Source organism: Elephas maximus, chromosome 22, assembly GCF_024166365.1.
Source record: "Elephas maximus indicus isolate mEleMax1 chromosome 22, mEleMax1 primary haplotype, whole genome shotgun sequence".
Taxonomy (NCBI): Eukaryota; Metazoa; Chordata; class Mammalia; order Proboscidea; family Elephantidae; genus Elephas; species Elephas maximus.
In genome coordinates, this window is record NC_064840.1 from 11,285,765 (window position 1) to 11,303,980 (window position 18,216).

At 57.5% G+C, this 18,216-nt stretch overlaps 3 protein-coding genes across 10 annotated transcripts in view; 1 reads left to right on the plus strand and 2 right to left on the minus strand.

The window, feature by feature from the left end:
- Positions 1-2,152, minus strand: part of RASAL1 (RAS protein activator like 1) — a 28,447-nt gene extending 26,295 nt beyond the window's left edge. For 2 of the 3 annotated variants that reach the window (XM_049866877.1, XM_049866878.1), the window contains exon 1: positions 1,853-2,022. In XM_049866877.1, coding sequence (XP_049722834.1) covers positions 1,853-1,917 — 65 coding nt within the window. In that variant the 5' untranslated portion in view covers positions 1,918-2,022. Of the gene's footprint in view, positions 1-1,852 lie in introns of all 3 variants that reach the window. The other variant, XM_049866879.1, reaches the window with a different exon arrangement.
- Positions 2,153-3,177: 1,025 nt separating this feature from the next.
- CFAP73 (cilia and flagella associated protein 73) lies at positions 3,178-13,213 on the plus strand. 5 transcript variants are annotated; one of them, XM_049866883.1, is made up of 8 exons: positions 3,178-3,319; positions 7,039-7,155; positions 7,530-7,635; positions 8,418-8,522; positions 8,812-9,012; positions 9,586-9,807; positions 10,091-10,249; positions 13,053-13,213. In XM_049866883.1, the coding sequence occupies exons 1-8, from the start codon at positions 3,282-3,284 to the stop codon at positions 13,200-13,202; spliced, it is 1,098 nt and encodes a 365-aa protein (XP_049722840.1). In that variant the 5' UTR covers positions 3,178-3,281; the 3' UTR covers positions 13,203-13,213. The 5 variants fall into 5 exon arrangements, with proteins under 5 accessions (XP_049722840.1, XP_049722843.1, XP_049722842.1 ...); XM_049866886.1 differs by lacking the exon at positions 3,178-3,319 and adding an exon at positions 5,468-5,481; XM_049866885.1 differs by lacking the exon at positions 3,178-3,319 and adding an exon at positions 12,123-12,190 and having other exon boundaries at positions 6,755-7,155; positions 13,053-13,131.
- Positions 13,214-13,304: 91 nt separating this feature from the next.
- The window catches only part of DDX54 (DEAD-box helicase 54), a 33,865-nt gene continuing 28,953 nt past the window's right edge, over positions 13,305-18,216 (minus strand). The window contains exons 14-20 of one of the 2 annotated variants that reach the window (XM_049866876.1): positions 18,140-18,213; positions 17,303-17,530; positions 16,891-17,033; positions 16,700-16,810; positions 16,126-16,230; positions 15,884-15,972; positions 13,305-13,893 (exon numbers count right to left, since the gene is read on the minus strand). In XM_049866876.1, coding sequence (XP_049722833.1) covers positions 13,661-13,893; positions 15,884-15,972; positions 16,126-16,230; positions 16,700-16,810; positions 16,891-17,033; positions 17,303-17,530; positions 18,140-18,213 — 983 coding nt within the window. In that variant the 3' untranslated portion in view covers positions 13,305-13,660. Of the gene's footprint in view, positions 13,894-15,859; positions 15,973-16,125; positions 16,231-16,699; positions 16,811-16,890; positions 17,034-17,302; positions 17,531-18,139; positions 18,214-18,216 lie in introns of both variants that reach the window. The other variant, XM_049866875.1, reaches the window with a different exon arrangement.

Consider the following 18,216-nt stretch of genomic DNA (forward strand, 5'->3'; position numbering starts at 1 on the left):
CCATGGTAAGCCCTCAGTGATCTACAGCTGCTACTATTAATGATAATAATAACTCTAAAATTCTCTCCCGAGGCCTGGTGGGACCCCCTCAAACCTGGCAAGAGTCTGAGGGCCTTTCCCTTGGGAGAGGGGAGAGGGAACACATTCTGTCTAAGAGCCCCTCTGGGGCCTGGAGATCCCAGCATGCTCTGAGGAAAACCCTTAGAAGAAGGAAGCCAACAGCTAGGGAGACTGAGGCAGGTGGCAGGAACCCCAGCTGGGGCTTGGTGGCCCCTTCGTGGCCTTGCTCTAGGGCTGGGGCCACCTCAGAGCTCACTTTGGCCTAGGACCTGGGCAGGGGGTAAGTGGGGAGGGGAGGCAAGAGGTGCAGAAACCAGACATGGCCCAATTCCTCCCTCAGGCCAAGGTCAAGGGAGCCCCATAAGGCAGAATCTAGGCCTGGGGCAGCAACGACCAGCCCTCATGGCCCCTGGCCCAGGAACGGGGGGAGGGTGAGATGGGAACCCAGTTTCTGGAAAGGCCCCCTCAGGCCCCACCCCAGCCTCACTGTCCTGAGAGTCCCAGGAGCTCTGATTCTGGGGGGCTCTGAGGGGACATCTCAGAAAGAGAGTGGTGGGGGGCTTCTCCAGATGCTACATTCTTGCAGCAAGCTCTGTCCTATTTCAGGTGCATGTTTATCTGGGGTGGCTGATGAAGATAGGGGCGCTAAAACTGCTCTAAGCAGCCACCCTTGACACACCTGCAGTGTTGGGGGGGGTCATCAAATCGGAGGCAGGATACACCTGGCTGGGAGCCAGCAGGGCCTGCCTGGGGGTCAGGGTTGACCAAGCCCCACTCCAACCTGGGCAAAGGCTCTAAATCCACGTTCCTGCTCACTGTGGCCACGGGGTAAATCCTAACAGGACCCCCAGCCTCACAGCTGGAAGGGGCTTGGAGACTCCAGCCCAGAGCTCCCATGGCCTAGATGGGAAATCGAAGCCCCGAGAAGAACAGGTCCAAGGTCACACAATCAATATCCTGCCAAGGATCCCACACCTGACCCAGGTGCTGACACCCTCAGAGCCCCTTCTGGGCTCCAGGCCAAGCAAGAAGGAATTCCCTGCCCCCCTTCTGCTGATTCGGCAACTGCTGACTCAGCACTGGGGGAATCATAGCCGGGGCCATGCTGAGGGGAGCCCAGAGCCCCCACAACCCCATCATGCCTGGATAGGGAGGGGCTGCAAGGGGGAGTTGGCTCTCCAGCAGTTCAGCATCCAGGAACAGCTCCTGCTCAGCTGGGAGACCCCATATTGAGGGTTCAGCCTCTGGGTCCAAAGGACTCCAGGCTCCCCCAGGTCTGGCTGGCCAGCTATCTGGTGACACTCCACATGCAGAAACACCAGATGCACACAGAGGAATATTGGGGCCCACCTAAATTCCCGCCCTCTGGGACCCCACCCCAGGGTTGACTTGATAAGCCCCCACCCAACCCTGGGGAAGCTCCATCTCCAACATTTGCCTGGACTAAGGCAAGTCCCCCCTTCACTCCCTCCCCACCTCTGACAGAATGACCCTCTGGTCCCCTCTTTCACCCTGGAAGACGCCCTTCAATACATCCCAGGAGCAAAGACGCCCCCCTTTCCCTAGAGGGGTCGGGGGAATATCTGCTAAGTGTGGGCGCCCCCTCCCTCAGAACAGCGATGGGCATGGGGCTAGCGCCCCGCACACGCTGACTTGCCCCAATACCCGAGCTTAGACAGGATCCAACCACCCCTACCTCTCCTCACCTCCCCGCCCGGGCCTGCAGAAGGGGGACCCGCCCCACTCCATGCCCGGCGCGTCCCTCACCCCCGGCGCACCCCAGAGTACTCACACGTCCTTGGCGGGTAGCTCGCGGCCCTCCACCACGCGGACATTCAGGGAGCTGCTCTTGGCCATGGCGCCCAGCCCAAACTTTCCAGGCAGGAGGGCGCCCAGATTCCGAGGCTGGACCGGGGGCGTCTACATGTCACCAGCTGCGACTCTGGCGCCCTGCCCCGGGGTCCCAGCACCACCCATCCGAGACTTGGGTAGGTGGACGGGAGGTTTCCGAAGGCGGGGAAGGGACAGGTGCCCGGGGAAGGAGCGCTCGTCGAGACTCTACAGGTAGGAGCGGGGCGCAGAGCAGACGAAGCGTGCGGGGGTCATCGCTGGCTCTTGCCTCTACGTCTGGAGCTCCTGGCGGGCGGGAGGGAGGGAGGGGGCGGCCAGGGCCCTCCTCCCAATCCCGCCTCCCGCGGGGTCCCCCGCCCACCCCGGGCCCCCTCGCGCGCCCTCTGCCGGCACCCCAGCATCGCGCGCCCAAGCGCACCGGCCGCGGAGCCCAGAGCACTGGAGGCTGGGACTGCGAGGTGGGGAGGGTCCAGTGGTCATCGAGGGCGTGGCGGTTGGCTCCTGGAGCCTTGGAATTGGGCTCAGAGGGCAGTCTGTCTCCTGCCTGCGCCCCTCCCTGAGACCCCTTCACCTCTCCCGCGTACCCTCCTGCCTACCATCCCGTGCCGCCTCCGGGGTGGGACCTGTGCGCCCTGTCCCGGAGCAGTCTCCGCGGGCGACGGGAGGAGTCGCTAGAGAGAGAGTCGCACGTTCCCTGGGGTCCGTTCCGAGTCAAGGGAGGGGCTGCGAACACCCCCTTCCCTCGCTTTTTAGTTTCCAAGTAAACCCAGACTGTGAGAGCGGCTGCTCCAACGTCACGGGCTGGTACTGCGGGGGAGGAAACCGCGGCCGGAGGGGGAGGGGAGTCTTGAAGGTAACAGCGACGACAGCGATGATGAAAGTCGTCAAGTCATCTACAGTTATTTGAACGCTTACTGTGCCCCAGGCACTGTTTTAAGTGCTTTACAATTATCTCATATTCGTCCTCACAATAACCCTATAGGCTAATAAGTATTGTTACCCCCATTTTATGGAGAGGGAAACTGAGGTTATAAAAAAAAAATTTTATGGTAAATAACTGGCCAGGTCTCACAGCTAGTAACTGGTTTGACGTCCTGGGTTTGAATCCTGGCCTCACCACTTGATAGCTGTGTGGTCTTGGACAAATCACCTAGCCTCTCTGGTTTTCTCATCTGTCCCGTGGGGATCCTATAGCATTTCAATCACCAGCTTTTGAGGGAATTAAATGAAGTAATGCAAATTCAGGTCTGGGAAAAGTGACAGGTAGATAAGATGTTCACAGAAATTGTTTGATAGTCTTGTCCTTTCAGGCATGGCTGAAATGTCTCCTCTTCTGGGAAGCCTTCTGGGATGTCTCCCACCCTGGACAGATGGTTTTCCTCCCTTTGCTCCGCTCCCACAGCTCTAGGTGGGTCCATTTTCCAAGGTTTAAATGCGATGATGTGACCAGAAGGGCCTGTCCCAGGGCATACGCTTGCGGACACTCATTTCTACCTGTGGGTTTGTTGTTTACCTGCCTGAAAGCTCTTAGAAGGATTGGCACTGAGCCTGATTCAATCAGGTCAGCCCAGGGCTGGGCACCAACAGGAAAGCACCTGCCAAATGAGTGACGGAGCCCACACCCAGACCAGCGGGACTAGGCACACCCTGCCCAGGCTCCAAGAGAGGCTCAAACTCCTGTTTCCCAGTCTCTCTCCTTGGCCCCCCACCCTGTGCTCCCACCAGGCTGGTGAGGGATTCAGAACCTGGAAACTCTCTCCTTGGCTTGCCACCGCCTGGTGTGTCCTGTGACCCAAAGAGACCTGGGCCTCAGTTTGACTATCTGGGAAATGGGTCTAGCAGGGCAGGCCCGAGGCTTAGAGGTATTATGACATCCTTCAGTGTGGAATGAGGGGTGATCCAGTGTTGGACCCAGAACAGTGGTGGCCTCAACGTTAAAACCTTCCCCCTCCCGCCTGCCCCAGTGATCTTTATCTGTTGCTGTATACCCTCCCCAAAGTAAATGTACAACCTAAGGGGGAAACAGTACTTGCTACATAGCTGTGGCTTCAGGACAGGTGTCCTGGCACCCCTCCCTCCAACTTTTTTCTCCAGGGAGTTTGCGGAGGCCTTAGGCAAGCCATTCAGCTGCACCCTACCCCCCAGGGCCCCTGGTGGAACCTGAGGGCCTACTCAGGGGGTCCCCTGGGATGCCAACCAAACTGCCACCCAGCTGTCTCGAGGCGTCTCCGGAGTTGAACAGGAAGTCACATTCCCAAACACCCCTCCCTGGGAGGAATTACCAAGGTTATCAACTGTGCCAGCCCAGCCTCCAGGGAGCCAGCTCTGTCACCTGTCAAATATCCGGTGTCTGACCCCGCAGTTTGCCTGGGGCTGCGGCCACACTGCCCATATTTTATGCCTGGCTGGGCCACTTCCTGTTGGTCTGAAAAGCGTTGACTTGAAATGTGTAGTGGGTTGAGTTCTTTGAGGACAGCCCCCCAATGAGGGAACAGAGGGGCAAGGGCTGCCCAGAGAGGGGTGTAGCCTGCTGGGACCATCCACCCAGGAGAGGGACAGGGTGCATCTATAAGTGCCATGTGGGAAGGGTCTCACCGTTCTCAAGGAGGTGACTGGAGGGTGAATCAAGAGAACAGTTTAAGGCACCTGGCATCGTTCCTGGCACAGAGACTGGCCGAGCCCCCCTTCCTCTGAGATGCTGGCCTGGAGGCCCAGGCAGCACTCACAGACTCGGAGTAGAGAAGGCTTCTCATCCCAGAGGGGTGATTGGGTCTGGGGACCCAGGCAGTGGGGTGCTCCTATCAGCTCGTGAACGCCAGTTGTGCACAGGCCTTCTCAACTCCACGTTCAGTAACACCAGTAGCTCTGCTCACAGAGTTGAAGAAGTCCTCACCAATGTGCTGGGAAGACAGCGACAAATGCCCCCTTTTTCCACCCCCCCATTCCCCCCCACCGCCGCCCTGCACACCCCGTTGGCCTTCTCTGTAACCTTAGTGTCTTCTTCCCTTGTTTTGTGGTGGTTTACATGCTCATCTTATCTCCTAAATGTCAGGGACAATGTCTGATTCATTCCAAGCCTCCCACACTGCTTGGCACATAAGTAAAACTCAAAACACACTTGCTGGGTTAAATAGAACTCAGTGGCCCTTGAGGTCTGGAATCTGGCCTCTCTCATTGTCATAATAGGTCAATATCTTTCCTTCCTCCCCCCTCACAGTGCCTAGGATAGGGACTCAAGTTATGCTAACTTACCTCCTATGGCTGTATCCCAAAACCAGGCCTGACCCCATCCTCAGGTGCCACAGACCTGCCCATCTCTAGACCTCAGTTTCCCCTCCTGAGAAATGGGCAGCATCCCTTCTGAGGCCAAGATCTGGGCAGGGTAGACAGCCTGGCCCAGGTTGGGGTGAGGAGCAGTTCTTTGTCTTGGGAACACAAAGCCCCATTTGTGATGCTGGACAGGCAAGATTCTGGGCAGGGAGCCACGTGGGCCAGGAGGCAGCGGTGGGAGGGACAGGCAGGATTTCCAAAAGCCCCTCCTTTGGGCTGGTTGCTGGGGAGCAGGGCCTGGTAAGTCCCCTCCTCCCGGGGTTGAGAAACCAGGTGTCCCTTTGTCGGTCTGCAACCCCGCTTCCTCCTTCCTCAGCCCTACCCCCCAAAATGGTCACCCTACCACCTCCTTGGAGTGGAGAAATAGGAAGAGGGAAGTCACTGGAGTGTGAGACATAAGGGGTGTGGAGAGTGGGTATTTCCAGAGCCTGTGGGTTTGCAGCCAAGGGCAAGGCCAGCTGAGAAGTCGTGTCCTGCTGTCACTCAGCAGCCAATCCAACCCACCCCCAGGAGGTGAGGACAGAGAATGTCAGGAAGCTGAACTAGCGGTGGGGAGCCCAGGAGACAGAGCCCATAAATGGGAAGCAGCCCATTTAACAGAGAGGAATACTGAGGCCTGAGGGGGTACATTGGCCTATGACAAAGCTGAAACCACAGTTCTAGCCTTCTTAAGACAAGTGTGGGGACTTTTCTAAGCCATGAGCTTCCAGGTATTCCAGTGCCCAAGGCCTTCGTGGTAGACAACCAGGCTCCACCACTTCTCAGCCAGTATCCTCAGGGAAGTCACTCAACTCCCCTGGGCCTCAGTTTCCTTGTCCACCGCTTGTAGCACAAATCTAGCCCCTTCTTGGCTCCATCCAACCCTGACCTGACCCACCAGAATACACGACTTCAGGCCTTTTTTTTCCTTCTAATGAGGGGCCATACCCTCTTGCCTCTGGGCCTTTGCACATACTGTTCCCTTCCAAGGAGCCCTGGTGGTGCTGTGGTTAAACGCTCGGCTGCTAACCGAAAGGTCGGCAGTTCGAACCCACTAGCTACTCTGTGGGAGAAAGATGTGGCAGTCGGCTTCTGTAAAGATTACAGTCTTGGAAACCCTATGGGGTAGGTCTACTCTGTCCTACAGGGTCACTATGAGTCAGAATCGACTTGACAGCAACAGGTTTTGTTTTGGTTTTGGGTTCCCTTCCAGGTGGAAGACCCACAGGTGTTTGTTAAACTATTTTGAGTATTTTTCTATAATATCACCCCCTGCACGGCTGTTTCAAGGGTTAAATTAGATACCATATCAGCTCTTTCACTCCCATCGTCCCCATGCACGTACCCGCCACCTCCAAGTCCAGATCACATGTCCCTTCCAGGCCAGTCTCCATTAGGAGGTACTGACGGCACCCCTCTATCTGCCCTAACCAGACTGGGGACCCCATGAGACATGGCCAGGTTAGCCCATCACCAGCTCAGGGCTGGATGGAATGAAGCAGGCCCTCAGCGCCTTTCCTGGGAGTGATAGCCCAGGGCTGGACCAGATTTTGGGCACTGTGAGAGGCAAATTCTTGGCCAAGAGACCCGTGTTCTTTCCACTGCACCCCAATTCAGATCCAGAATCCAAGGCTCCCCCAGAGGGGCAGACGCTGCTCCCCTCCCCACCATCCTCTCCCTCTCCTTCCGGTGTGGATTCCTCTGGCCTCAGCCAGGAAATGGAATGTTGTGTCGTTGGTTGCCCGGGCAACCAGGGCCTGCTTGGTGCTGCCTTCTGGGAGTACTGAGCAAGCAAGTGGCTGCTCCTTCCTCCATCAGAGCCCCCCAGGCCCTCCTAAGCGTGTGCAAAACCCCAGCCAGTGGAAAGAAAGACGGAAGTATGGCAGTCCCCTGGGAGGAATACTTCCGACTGGCCTTACAAGAGAAGCTGCCAAGGTGAGTGGCCAGCAGTGGCGAGAGATCAGGAGAAAGGTCAGGAGTGGGTGGGGTGGCCCAGCCCCTAATCCTCTCCCCTGAGTCCTGGCTTCCTTGGACAGTTCATGGTGGACTATCGCCCCACTTCATGAAGAAGAAACCAAGGATCAGAGAGGAACCCTGGGCTTTCTCAGAGAAGCTAGGTGCAGAGCTGGGCCAATAGCCCAGGTCACTAACCTGCTTCTGACCCCCACCCAACTGACATTCAGCTGAAGTGTAATCATTCACACCAAGCTGGGAAGGAATTTGTCTGAGGATTTTTGCCCCTGTCTTGCTTTGGGGCTTTTGAGCCACTCCTGGCTCTTCACCTCCACCTCCTCCTCACCCCCCTGCAGGAAGATACCGGCGCAGAATGTGCACCAGTTTCCCCCCGTGCTGCGGCTCCTGGAGAAGAGGCAGGAGCTGAAGGCTGCAGACCAGAGCCTGCGGGCCCAGAAGGAGGTGAGCAGCTGGTCCCCCGAGACTCTTTGGGACAGCAGACAAAAAAATGGAAGTGGGGACTGGGCAGTGAGAAGGGGGATGGGAAGTGATAAAGCCCACTTGCTAGCCACTCGCACTCAACCTTGATTTCCTCATCTGTGAAATGAGGATCAAGTGAGATCAGTCACTGATACCAATAAGCATGCACTGAGCACCTACTATGTACTAGGCACCTGCATAGGGCTCTGGAGGTCTCACCACAATGCTGTCCTCATGGGGATCATAGTTTAGAGAGGGAGATAGACAGGCATCTGGGTGGTGACTGCTAAGATGGGGGAAGCAGAAAAGCACCAGGCAGGAACTGTGGGAGCCCAGAGGAAGCCTCTAACTCCACACGGGAGTAGTCGAGGAGGGCTTCCTGGAGGAAGTGATGTCTTACCAATTGCTGAAGGGCAAGTCAGCTTATCTAGCAAAGTAGGACAGGATGAGGGGGAAGAAACAGAGGGAACATCATATGCAAAGTCTGGAAGGTGAAGACAAAGCAAAGTGGTCAAGTGCTTGGCAGAGTGTCAGAGGAGAAAGGGTAAGGTGAGCCCCAAAGGGGAGGGATCCTGGCAAGCCGGGGCTGCAGTAGAGTGCTTGGACTTCATCCTGAGGGCAATGGACACGGATAGGTTTGAGCGGGGGGGGGGGGGGGGGGGCTGCGACAAGATCAGGGACAATAGAGGGGAGGTGTTAAGTGTGAATCTAAACCCCTAACTTGACCTGAGCCTCCAGACAAACACCCCTCTTCTCACACCCAGGTGTTCCAGACCACGATGGCGGCCCTACAGCAGCGCTGGGAACAGCTGGAACAGAAGGAGCAGGAGCTAAAGGGGTCCTTTTTGCGCTTTGACAAGTTCTTGCAGGTAGGTGGAGACTGACGAGGGAGGGGATCGAAAGGGTCATAGTCAAAACCCTATTAGGGGCCGGATAGGTCACATAAATAAGTGGGTTTAGGAATACAAAAGGTAGTGGTGGGAAGTTCGCACTAACAGCCTGCAGCTGTTGAAAAAAGGGGGCGGCGTGAAGGACCCAAATCAGAGGCCCTGGCGTTTGCCATCCAGGGCAAGGGGTGCTAGCGTTGGGGAAACGTGGAAGGGGCAAGCTCCTCAAACTCTGGATCCTGAGGCTTGCCGCCTCTGTCCCCCGCCCCAGGATGCGGAGGCCCGGCGCAGCCGCGCGCTGCGCAGGGCGGCGGAGGAGCGACACTGCGCGGGCCGCCAGGAGGCGGAGGCGCGGCGGCTGTGGGCCCAGCTGGAGGAGCTACGGCGGGAGCGCGCGCGGCTGCAGCGCAGGCTGGAGCACCTGGCGCCTTGCGCGCGCCTGCTGGGACAGGTGTTGGAGCGGCTGCCCGAGGTAAGCCTCGGGCAGGAGGCGTTGGGACTCAGCGCCACCGTGCAGCGCCGGGTGGCCTCGGGGACGGCTTTGGGTGGGCACAGTACTGGAGCGCTGACTGTATGGCAGGACCCACCACTTATTGAGCCTTAACTGTATGCCAGGGACACGATTTGTGCTCCTGGATTCTTCCCCCACAGCCCAATAAAGTGAGCAGGTCCTGTTATTGTCAACCCCATTTTACAAATGGGGAAACTGAGGCTCAGAAAGTTCTTACCCAAGGTCACACAGTCAGGCAGGTGGGGAGGGGTGGGCCTAACCATCTGGTAAATATTAGTTGAACAAATTAAGGATGCATATTAGCCACAGGTGGTAAAGCTTAGTTGGTCTTGATTGGTGGGGAGTGGTAGGGCTCTCATCTCAGACCTTCTGGCTTCTGTAATACCACTTCCGGGGCAGGGGCCGTGCGATGCCCCCATTTTACAGCTGGGCTAAGTGAGGAGGTTCTGGGAGGAGCGGAGCACGCCAGCTGAGATGAGGAGGGCGGGGGGCTACTGCCCTGTGTGAGTTCCTCTCTGATCTCCACCACCCTAGTTCCAGGGGGTCCCCGAGCTGGTGGCGCGCTTCGACAGCCTGGCCGACACGCAGGCGGCGCTGAGGCGCACGGAGCGCGAGCGGCTGGCAGAGCTGGAGGCGGCGCGGGCGCGGCTGCAGCGGCTGCAGGACACCTGGCAGGACGAGGTGCTTTGGCACGGCCAAAGGCGCGCGCAGCTGCGGGAGCGACTGGAAGAGGCTCGCGAGCGCACCCTGCACTGGGTACGGCCGCCAGGGCGCGGTGGGAGCCCCCATCTCCAGCCTCACACCGCGAGGGGTGTGCGCGGAGTGATGAGAACGGAGGGGCAATGCTTAACACGGAGGGCAGCGGCACCAATGTTGGGATTTCAGGCATCTGAAAGCAATTTAGGGCACAGGCGGCCGGTCCTCTCAGAACCCGAGCGCATGTTTGCATTGACTGGGCCGGAAGTGGATGCGGATGAGACTCCAGCCATCCGGCCGTCAGTTCGATCCTTGCTCAAAAGGGTGGGGGTCTATTTACCAGGAATCCAAGTGGATTCAGATCCAGAACACAGCAGCGGAGAAGACCCTGCTCCTGGGACGGACGAGGATGGCGGCGCTCAACCTGTTCCAAGTAGTATGCCAGCATCAGAGGCAGCCGCCCAACCTGGACCTCGAGGACACTGAGGGGCAGCTGGAGCAGGTGAGGCCCCCTCTCTATTTCACTTCTAGTCCCCAAACACTTGTCAGAAACACCGTGATGCCAGAAATCTCACCATGAGCGGCAGCTTCTCCAGGTTAAGCATGGCCTCTGGTCAGGGCCCAGTGCCCCCAGTCCCACAGATGGGGGTTCCACTGCTGCCTGGGGTACTCCACCTGGCAGTCCTGGGTTCCAGTCTTGATTCTGATGGTGACTCAGTGACCTGCTTGCTACCTGAAGGAAGGTGAAGTGCCCCCACCCCGGACTTGGTGCTCTCCCCGATGAAGGGCAGGTACTGACAGACCCCCCCATACGTTATGCCACGAGCCCCTCTTTCCTCCCAAGATCCAACAGCTCAAACAAGTGGCAGCACTGATAAGAATCTAGGAGGCTGGCTTTTAGTAATCCCTGACCCTCTCACTCCCTGTATGACATGTCCAAAGCAATCGAGTTGGACAGTGTTCCATTATGATCCGTAGGGTTTCCACTGGCTGATTTTTGCAAGTAAATTGCCAGCCCTTTCTTCCTAGTTTGTCTTTGACAGGAAGCTCTGCTGAAACCTGACTACCGGGGTGACCCTGCTATTTGCAATACTGGTGACATAGCTTCCAGCAACACAATAGCAGAGTGTGACAAACTGACAGATGGCCAACTGTGCCTTTGTTGCTGTCACTGTGTGCCATCAATCCTGACTCACAGAGACCCTACAGGACAGAGTAGAGCTGCCCCGTAGGGTTTTCAAGGCTGTAATCTTTATAGAAGCAGACTGCCACATCCTTGTACCACAGAGTGGCTGATGGGTTTGAACCACTGACCTTCAGCTAGCAGCAGAGTGCTTCACTGTTACACCACCAGGGCTTCTTGACTATGCCTTTTAAAAAAAAAAAAAAAAAACCGTCACCATCGACCCTGTTGTACAGAGTAGAACTGCCCCCATAAGGTTCGCCAAGGAGTGGCTAGTGGATTTGAACTGCCGACCTTTTGGTTAACAGCCGTAGCTTTTAACCGCTGTGCCACCAGGGCTCCAACTATGCCTTTTAAAGGAAAAAAATCAAACCCATTGCTGTTGGGTCAATTCCAATTCATAGCGACCCTATAGGACAGGGTAGGACTGCCCATAGGGTTTCCAAGGAGTGGCTGGTGGATTCAAACTGCCAGCCTTTTGGTTAACTAGCCATAGCTCTTAACCACTGCACCACCAGGGCTCTCTGGTCAGCCTGAAATACTCCGGCATCTGCAGACCTGAGCCTCACACCTTCCAGCAGGGAGCAGCAGTGGCCAGAATTCAATGAACAGTTATTTCCATTGGATTATTATTTTTCCAGTTCTCCTGTTTAGGAAAACCTGTATCTTTATTGTTCTCATTTTTGGCAGAGACGAAGTTTCCTTCTCAGATGTTTATTTAAATAACAAATACAGGGGAAGGGGGAACATATAGGGACTTGTAAATTACCCATCAACTTCTTGTTCTTGGCAGTGGGTCCCTCGTGTTCCTTAAGCTCATATAAATAAGCTAATTAAAACAAAATAAAAGGGGGCCAACATAGAGAAGATGATAGGTCATAAACCAACAAACATGAGTGAATCAATTAAAAGGAAAAAAAGTAAACTTATGTGAATGAGATTCATTTTGGAACAGGTGAGTTAGCTAGAAAGCCTGCAAGATGGCTGCTAAAGAGCACCATCTGGGAGGCTTGGCCAGAGGCTTGAAAAACCCGGGACACAGGCTAGGACTTCACGGCTGCCTCTGGAAACCCCTCTGCTGGTCCTTTAACAGGGGTCTCTAGCCTCCCAACCCTGCTTGTCCACCTCCCAGGGGGTGGGGACTGGACAGTGACTCGAGGATGTGACCTTGGCTCTTGTCGGGGCCCACCAGGTCAAGCAGTTCATCCAAGACCTCTCCGGCATGCTGGCCAGCCTCCGTCAGGCTGAACCTTGACCCAGGTGAGCAGTGGGGAAGGAGGACCCCACTGGGGACCTGGCCCTGGAAAACAGCTCCCACATTTCCTATGGGATGTGGACTGTCTCCTCACCTAAAAGGTGGGCAAGATCTGAGCCTGCTAGTGTTGTTGTGGGCATAAATGACCCTGCCACACAGCAAGTACTCCATAACTGTGGCCCATGGTGACAGTGATGAGGAGTTGTGTGTGGGATGCCAGTCCCTGCTGGCCCCTCATCCACTGTGTGGCCTGGCACCAGTGACTCGTGCCTCACCTGTAAACCAGGGTCGGGACCATACCTTCCCCACCAGAACAGTTGTGGGGATTAAACTAACTAGCTTGGATCCTGACCCACAGCAAATTAAAGTAAGTAGGACCAACAGGGGAGCCCTGGTGGTGCAGTGGTGAAAGAACTATGGCTGGTAACCAAAAGACTCACAGTTCAAATCCACCAATAGCTCCTTGGAAACCCAGTGGGGAGTTCTACTCTGTCCCATAGGGTCACTATGAGTCGGAATCGACTTGATGGCAGTGGGGTTTTTCTTAGGACCAGCAGGAGGGTCACACATCAGGGGGTGTGGAAATCTGTAGGACGGTGCCTGCCCACAAGGCTCCTCCACTGTGGACTGACGGCCCCGTGCTGAAATTCCAGCCACTGGAGGTTGCCCTTGACCTTCCTAGGACCCCAAACAGGAGTGGGAAGCCTTGGAGCAAGCTGGTGGCCACCGCAGAGGGCAGGCCTGGCTCTGACCTCGGGGTGTGGTGGGCAGTGTTAACCCCTTCACAGCCAGAGGCCGGCCAGAGGGGAGCTGCTGTGCCCTCTGACCCAGACGCTGTACCCCACCCACTCCTACATCCTCCTCCAGCTACAGCCTGTCCCACAGGAAGCAGGGGAACCACCAGCATCAGGCTCCCCAACCAAGGCAACTGCCTCAGCCTCTGAGCCTCAGTTTTGTCATCTGCAAAATGGAGACACCAACACAGCCCACCCCAGCGGGCTGTGGGAGGCCAGGTAGGACCATTCTGGGCGTGTTCACACGCTCTGCAACTACCCACCACAACGTCAGCTGGGATTTTTGTATCTGTATCTCCCCCTTCCAACTCCCTGAGTAGACGCGGCACTCTCGTCCACCAGGGGTGCTCAATAAAGGTTTATTACATTTAAAATACACATCCCAGGGGCTCAGGCATTCGGGGCTAAGACCATGTGGCCATGGCCTCGGACCCCAGCACACATGGAAGCAGCAGTAGTGAAGTTGCCAATTTAGAGCCTGGCCGACCTGGCTTTGCTGGCGAACTCCTAGGCACCCTTCAAGAGCCTGCTGAAGTGACCCTACAGCACTTTTCCTGTGGACAAGGCCTCCTCAGGGAGCCCCAATCCGAGTGTCCGGCACAGGGCCAAGCATGCAGTAGGAGTCAGGAAGTGTTTCCCGACGTCCACCTTGAGCCGAGTGAGGGCCTTGGGGCCAGGTCCTTACATCCTCTTTCTCATCTTGCCTTTCTTGGAACGGGTGCCCCGGCCAAAGGCTCCCCGCTGCAGCTCCTGGGCCCGGTGGCGATTGCGGGCTGAGAGCTGCTTGAGACCCCCGCGCTGCAGGAAGCGCATCTTCTGGGCCTGGCGCCGCTGCTTCAGGATCTGCTGCTTGGTCTTGAGCTCGGAGCGCACTCGGCCTGCAGGGGGGCCTGGGCTACGGGGCTGGGACGTGCCTGTGGGAGGGACAGGGATTCCGTGAGCTCAGTCTTGGGGTCGACTCCCCACATCTCCTCTTCCCAGAAGCCCCCTGGGCTGCTCCTGTACCCCATGTGCACTGCTGTGGCCTGTGTCCAGCACACAGTGGGTGCTTAATAAGAACTAGGCAGTCTAGTGTACTGCTCAACAGCGTGGAACCTCAAGCTAGCACTGCTGGGGTTCAAATCCCAGCTGTGACCTCTTGAACCTTGAGCAAATTATTTAACTCTCTGGGCCTCACTTTCCCCACCTGTGAATTGGGAATAACAGGAGCTATTTCGTGAAGTCCTAATGAGGTGTGAACGAGCTAGTATGGGTAATGTGCTCAGAACAGGGCCTGGTCCATAGTAAGCGCCTCCTAACTATAAACCCGTTGCCAGCCAGTGAATTCCCAATCATAGCGACCCTATACGACAGAGGAGAACTGCTCCGTAGGGTTTCCAAGGCTGTAAATCTTTATGGAAGCAGACTGCCACATTAGCTTCAGCTGGTGGGTTCAAACTGCCGGCCTTTCGGTTAGCAGTGGAGTGCTTAACCACTGCACCACCAGGGCTCCTTCCTGCTAAGTATAACCCTTGTCATTATCGATCATCCAACAAAGGTTCGTTGAGCACCTACTAGTACCAGACATTGTTCTGGGAACCCCGCAGTCACGGAGTGTCTCTGTGGACTGCATGCTCTAGGCCTGTTAAATGAAAAAGGCTGTCGCTTAACCTTCCCTTTGGCAGGAGAGAGACGAGAGGAGGCTAGAGAGAGGCAGGGCCTGGCCCAAGGTCACACAGCACAGTGGCAGCGGTAAGGTCAGCAGCCCTAGCATGGCCAGCCACGCAAGTGCCAGGAAAGCCTGTTCTTCCACCTTGTGGGAGGGCAGTTGCCACATGCCTTCCTGCCACCTCACTAAGCCCTGCTTCCTCCTCCTCCTTTCTCACCAGGCCCCTTCCCACAACAGTAACCTTCCCAGGGCTCCCGGACAGATGGTCACTAGGGTGGCCCCGAATGTCTCCACTGGGCCTCAGTGCACTCACTGCCCAACAGGGACCCCACACCACCAGTAAGGATGGGTATAGGAGCAACAGCTGGTCTCCCGCAGCCAAGCCCCCTCACCTCCCGGGACCACCCTTACTGCCCACAGTTCCCTCACCCCCTGGGACCACCCTCACTGCACTCACTGCCCGCAGCCCCCTCATTTCCTGGGACCACTCTCACTGTATTCACTGCCCACAACTCCCTAACCTCCCAGGACCACCCTTACAGCCCACAGTCTACCCTCACCTCCTGGCACCGTCCTTACTGCCCATAGTCCACCCTTACTGTACTCATTGCCCACAGCTCCCCCCTCACCTCCTGGGACCACCTTCACTGCATTCACTTCCCACAGCCCTCCCCACCCGCCTCCCAGGACCACCCTCACTGTCCAGAGCACTGTGTGCTCCACAAAGGTGAGACCGGGGCTGACAAACGAGAGGACCCAGGAGAGGCAGGGCCTGCCCAGAGACGAGAAAGGGACAGACACACATCAGCACACAGAAAAGCAAAAGGAGAGAGACAAGAATAGACATAATGAGAGAAAAACATGAAAAGAAATAGCCAGAAAGAAAAGAACAGAGTAATCGAAGGAGAGAAATAGACCCAGAGAGACCTAGAGACACGGATAGAGAAAGAGATCAGATATCAAAGACAAGAGGACAGGCAGAGCTACACACAAGGGGGCAGAGAGGAGGAACCCCGGACAGGGGACTGACTTCAGGCTGAGTGACACCTGTGGGGATGTGGGTGGGGTCCAGGTACGTGTGGGCGGGTGACAAAGTACCTACATACACCGGGACGCACCCCACGCCATCACACTCAGGCTGTGTGACATTAGCACCTCTGTGCCTCAGTTTCTCCATCAACCTGTCCACCTCTACCCGGCTGTGCCCACCACAGTCCCCACCCTGCCCTTACCTCGGCCATGGCCCCACTTCCCACCTCTTCTCTCGGGGCCTCGCCGCTCAGACGGCCCCTCCTCCTCTGAGTCCCGGTCATCAATCTTCTGTTTCTGTTTCCACTTCTGGTAGCTTGGAGGCCACGTTAAGGGAGCTCATGTGGGACGGTGCATGCTGGGCTGGAAGCAGGCCCCGCCCCACAGACACAGGCCCCATCCAGTCAGGCTTCTCCCTGTCCAGCAGACACAAGCCCCTCCTCCAGCCCCCACCCCACCCCAAGGATACAGGTCCCGCTTGTAGGAACTGCTGATGTAGCGCCCACTCTCGGTCTTGATCTTCTTCTTGTCCTCCTGTCCAGGTTGCCCCACAAACCGCTTCTTCTTCCGGTCCCTGGGGGAGGAGAGTTGGGGGCTGCAGTGGAGGGGCCTGGGAAGCCTATCTCCTCTCCTGCCCCCTTCCCTGGGTGGTTGGGTTAAATGAAGGCGGGTACTCAATAAAGGCCTGTTCCCTGCATCCCCGAGTCCCATAGGGAGTGTGGGGACACGGTCCTGGCACCAGCTGGGGGACCTGCTTCAGGGGTTTCTGATCCCTGCTCTGCTACTTCTCTGGCCCCTCGGAAGAATCCTGTCACTGATCTGGGCCGCCAAGTCCTCATGGGCAAAACAGGCTCTAGACCCTGTCTGCAGAAACCAGCCAGCAAAAAAGTGGAGATGGGGTTGGGATCTCCGCTGCAGAGGGTCAAAGCAAGGCGAAAGGACAGGCGGGGTCATGCCCACGCCACGGGACCTGCTCCAGGTGGTGGGGTTGGGACATTCGGGGGTGGCATCACCAGTGCGGGCCCAAGCTCCAGCTTGCTCACCATTTGAGCTGCTGCCGGCCCCGGGTGAGGTTCTGGGCTTCGTCCCCCATCAGGTCCAGGACGGCCCCGGCCATCTGCTGCTCGAAGGCCCCACTGTCCCCGACACTCAGGCTGCAGAGGCAGGAAGGCATGAAAGGGGAGATGAAGGCCCCCCTGGCCCCCACCCAGCCCCGGGACCCAACCCCACTCACCCTCGCTCACTGTCGAAGTCCTTGGGCCGGTAGGGCACGTAGAAGTCCCGGTCCTGCTGCCGGGCCTCTGCCCGCCGCCTCTTGGCTCCCCCGTTGGGACCTAGCCGCCGCCGCTTCCGGCCCACAATCTCTGTGAAGACGTCCTGGCCACCGAGGCCCAGTGTCATGGCTGCAGCCCCAGGATGCCCTCCTGCCTTCCCACCCACCGGCCCAAGCCGAGTCTCCTGTTGGAGCCTGTTTCCTCATCTGCACACAAGGTACAGGCCCTGTCTCAAGGACAGGCAGGGACAAGGCCGAGCGGGTGAGCCACAGCTTCCAGTCCCCCAGGCTGTAAACAGGCAAGGAGCTGAGACAACCCCCAACCCCGCAACCTCGGGGCTGGCCTCCAGGGTCCTCAAGGCAGGGCCTGTACCTCCACGCTCTTTTCGGCCTCCTCTTCCTCCCCCCTGGGCTTCTCCTCCACCAGGGCAGGGTCACTCAGTGCCGGGATGCTCAGGGCCTGGGCGCTTGGGGCTGGGTTTGCCAGACCCTCCTGTCGCCCCTGCTGGAAGCTGGCGATGGCTTTGCGATCCTTCTGCCGCTTGGCGCGCATCACCTGGCTGCTCAGGTCCCGGCTGGAGGCATTGATCTCAAAGATGGTCTGCAGGGAGACACCCGAGTCCCTCAGCCATGGGTCTCCTCCGCACCGGCCCCCCTTCACCAGCTCTGTAGGTGCCTACCAGGTGCCAGATGGTGGACTGAGATCCCCAAGTCCTCTCAGCTCTACGAGGCGGGTACCCTCATCACCCCCATCCCACAACAAGAGGAGCTCAGAGAGGGCGATAACCTGCCCATGGGCACACAGCTAGGACCACCCCCAGCCCCATCCCTGACAATGGTCTCTCTCTTGTGCACCCTTCCTTAAGCATAAAATGGGTGCTGTGGGGGGGGGGGTCAAGATGAGGGAGGGAGGAGAGGCAATCGGAAGCCAGCTCGTCAGGCCTCTACACTTCCTGCCCCATGCGCCTCAGTCTATCCATTCGTAAACGGTGGGGTGGTCTCAGTTGTGCATCTGCTGGAGACCAGCAGAGATGATTCCAGAACGAGAGGCATTTCTAGAGACACTGACGGGGCCCAGGCTGCAGACTAAGAAGCTCAATCCCATGGTCTTGCCCCAGATCTGGGGTGCCCCCGAAGTACAGGCACCACAGCACCCCTGTGCCCAGGCTGCTCCGAGCCAGTGTGTGGTCCCGCCCAGGCCCTCACTCACTGCCCGTGAGCGGTACTTCTTGATACTGTCCACCAGCCGCAGCCGCAGCAGCTCCTGCTCCCCGAAGCGCGAGCCTG

What these genes read in the sequence shown, in the direction of transcription:
- CFAP73 (XM_049866882.1), top strand. Translation starts at nt 6,944, where the DNA reads ATGTTGTGTCGTTGGTTGCCCGGGCAACCAGGGCCTGCTTGGTGCTGC. An exon ending in TTACAAGAGAAGCTGCCAAG is followed by an intron (nt 7,156 to 7,529) that starts GTGAGTGGCCAG and finishes ACCCCCCTGCAG; the next exon opens with GAAGATACCGGCGCAGAATG. An exon ending in TGTTGGAGCGGCTGCCCGAG is followed by an intron (nt 9,013 to 9,585) that starts GTAAGCCTCGGG and finishes CCACCACCCTAG; the next exon opens with TTCCAGGGGGTCCCCGAGCT.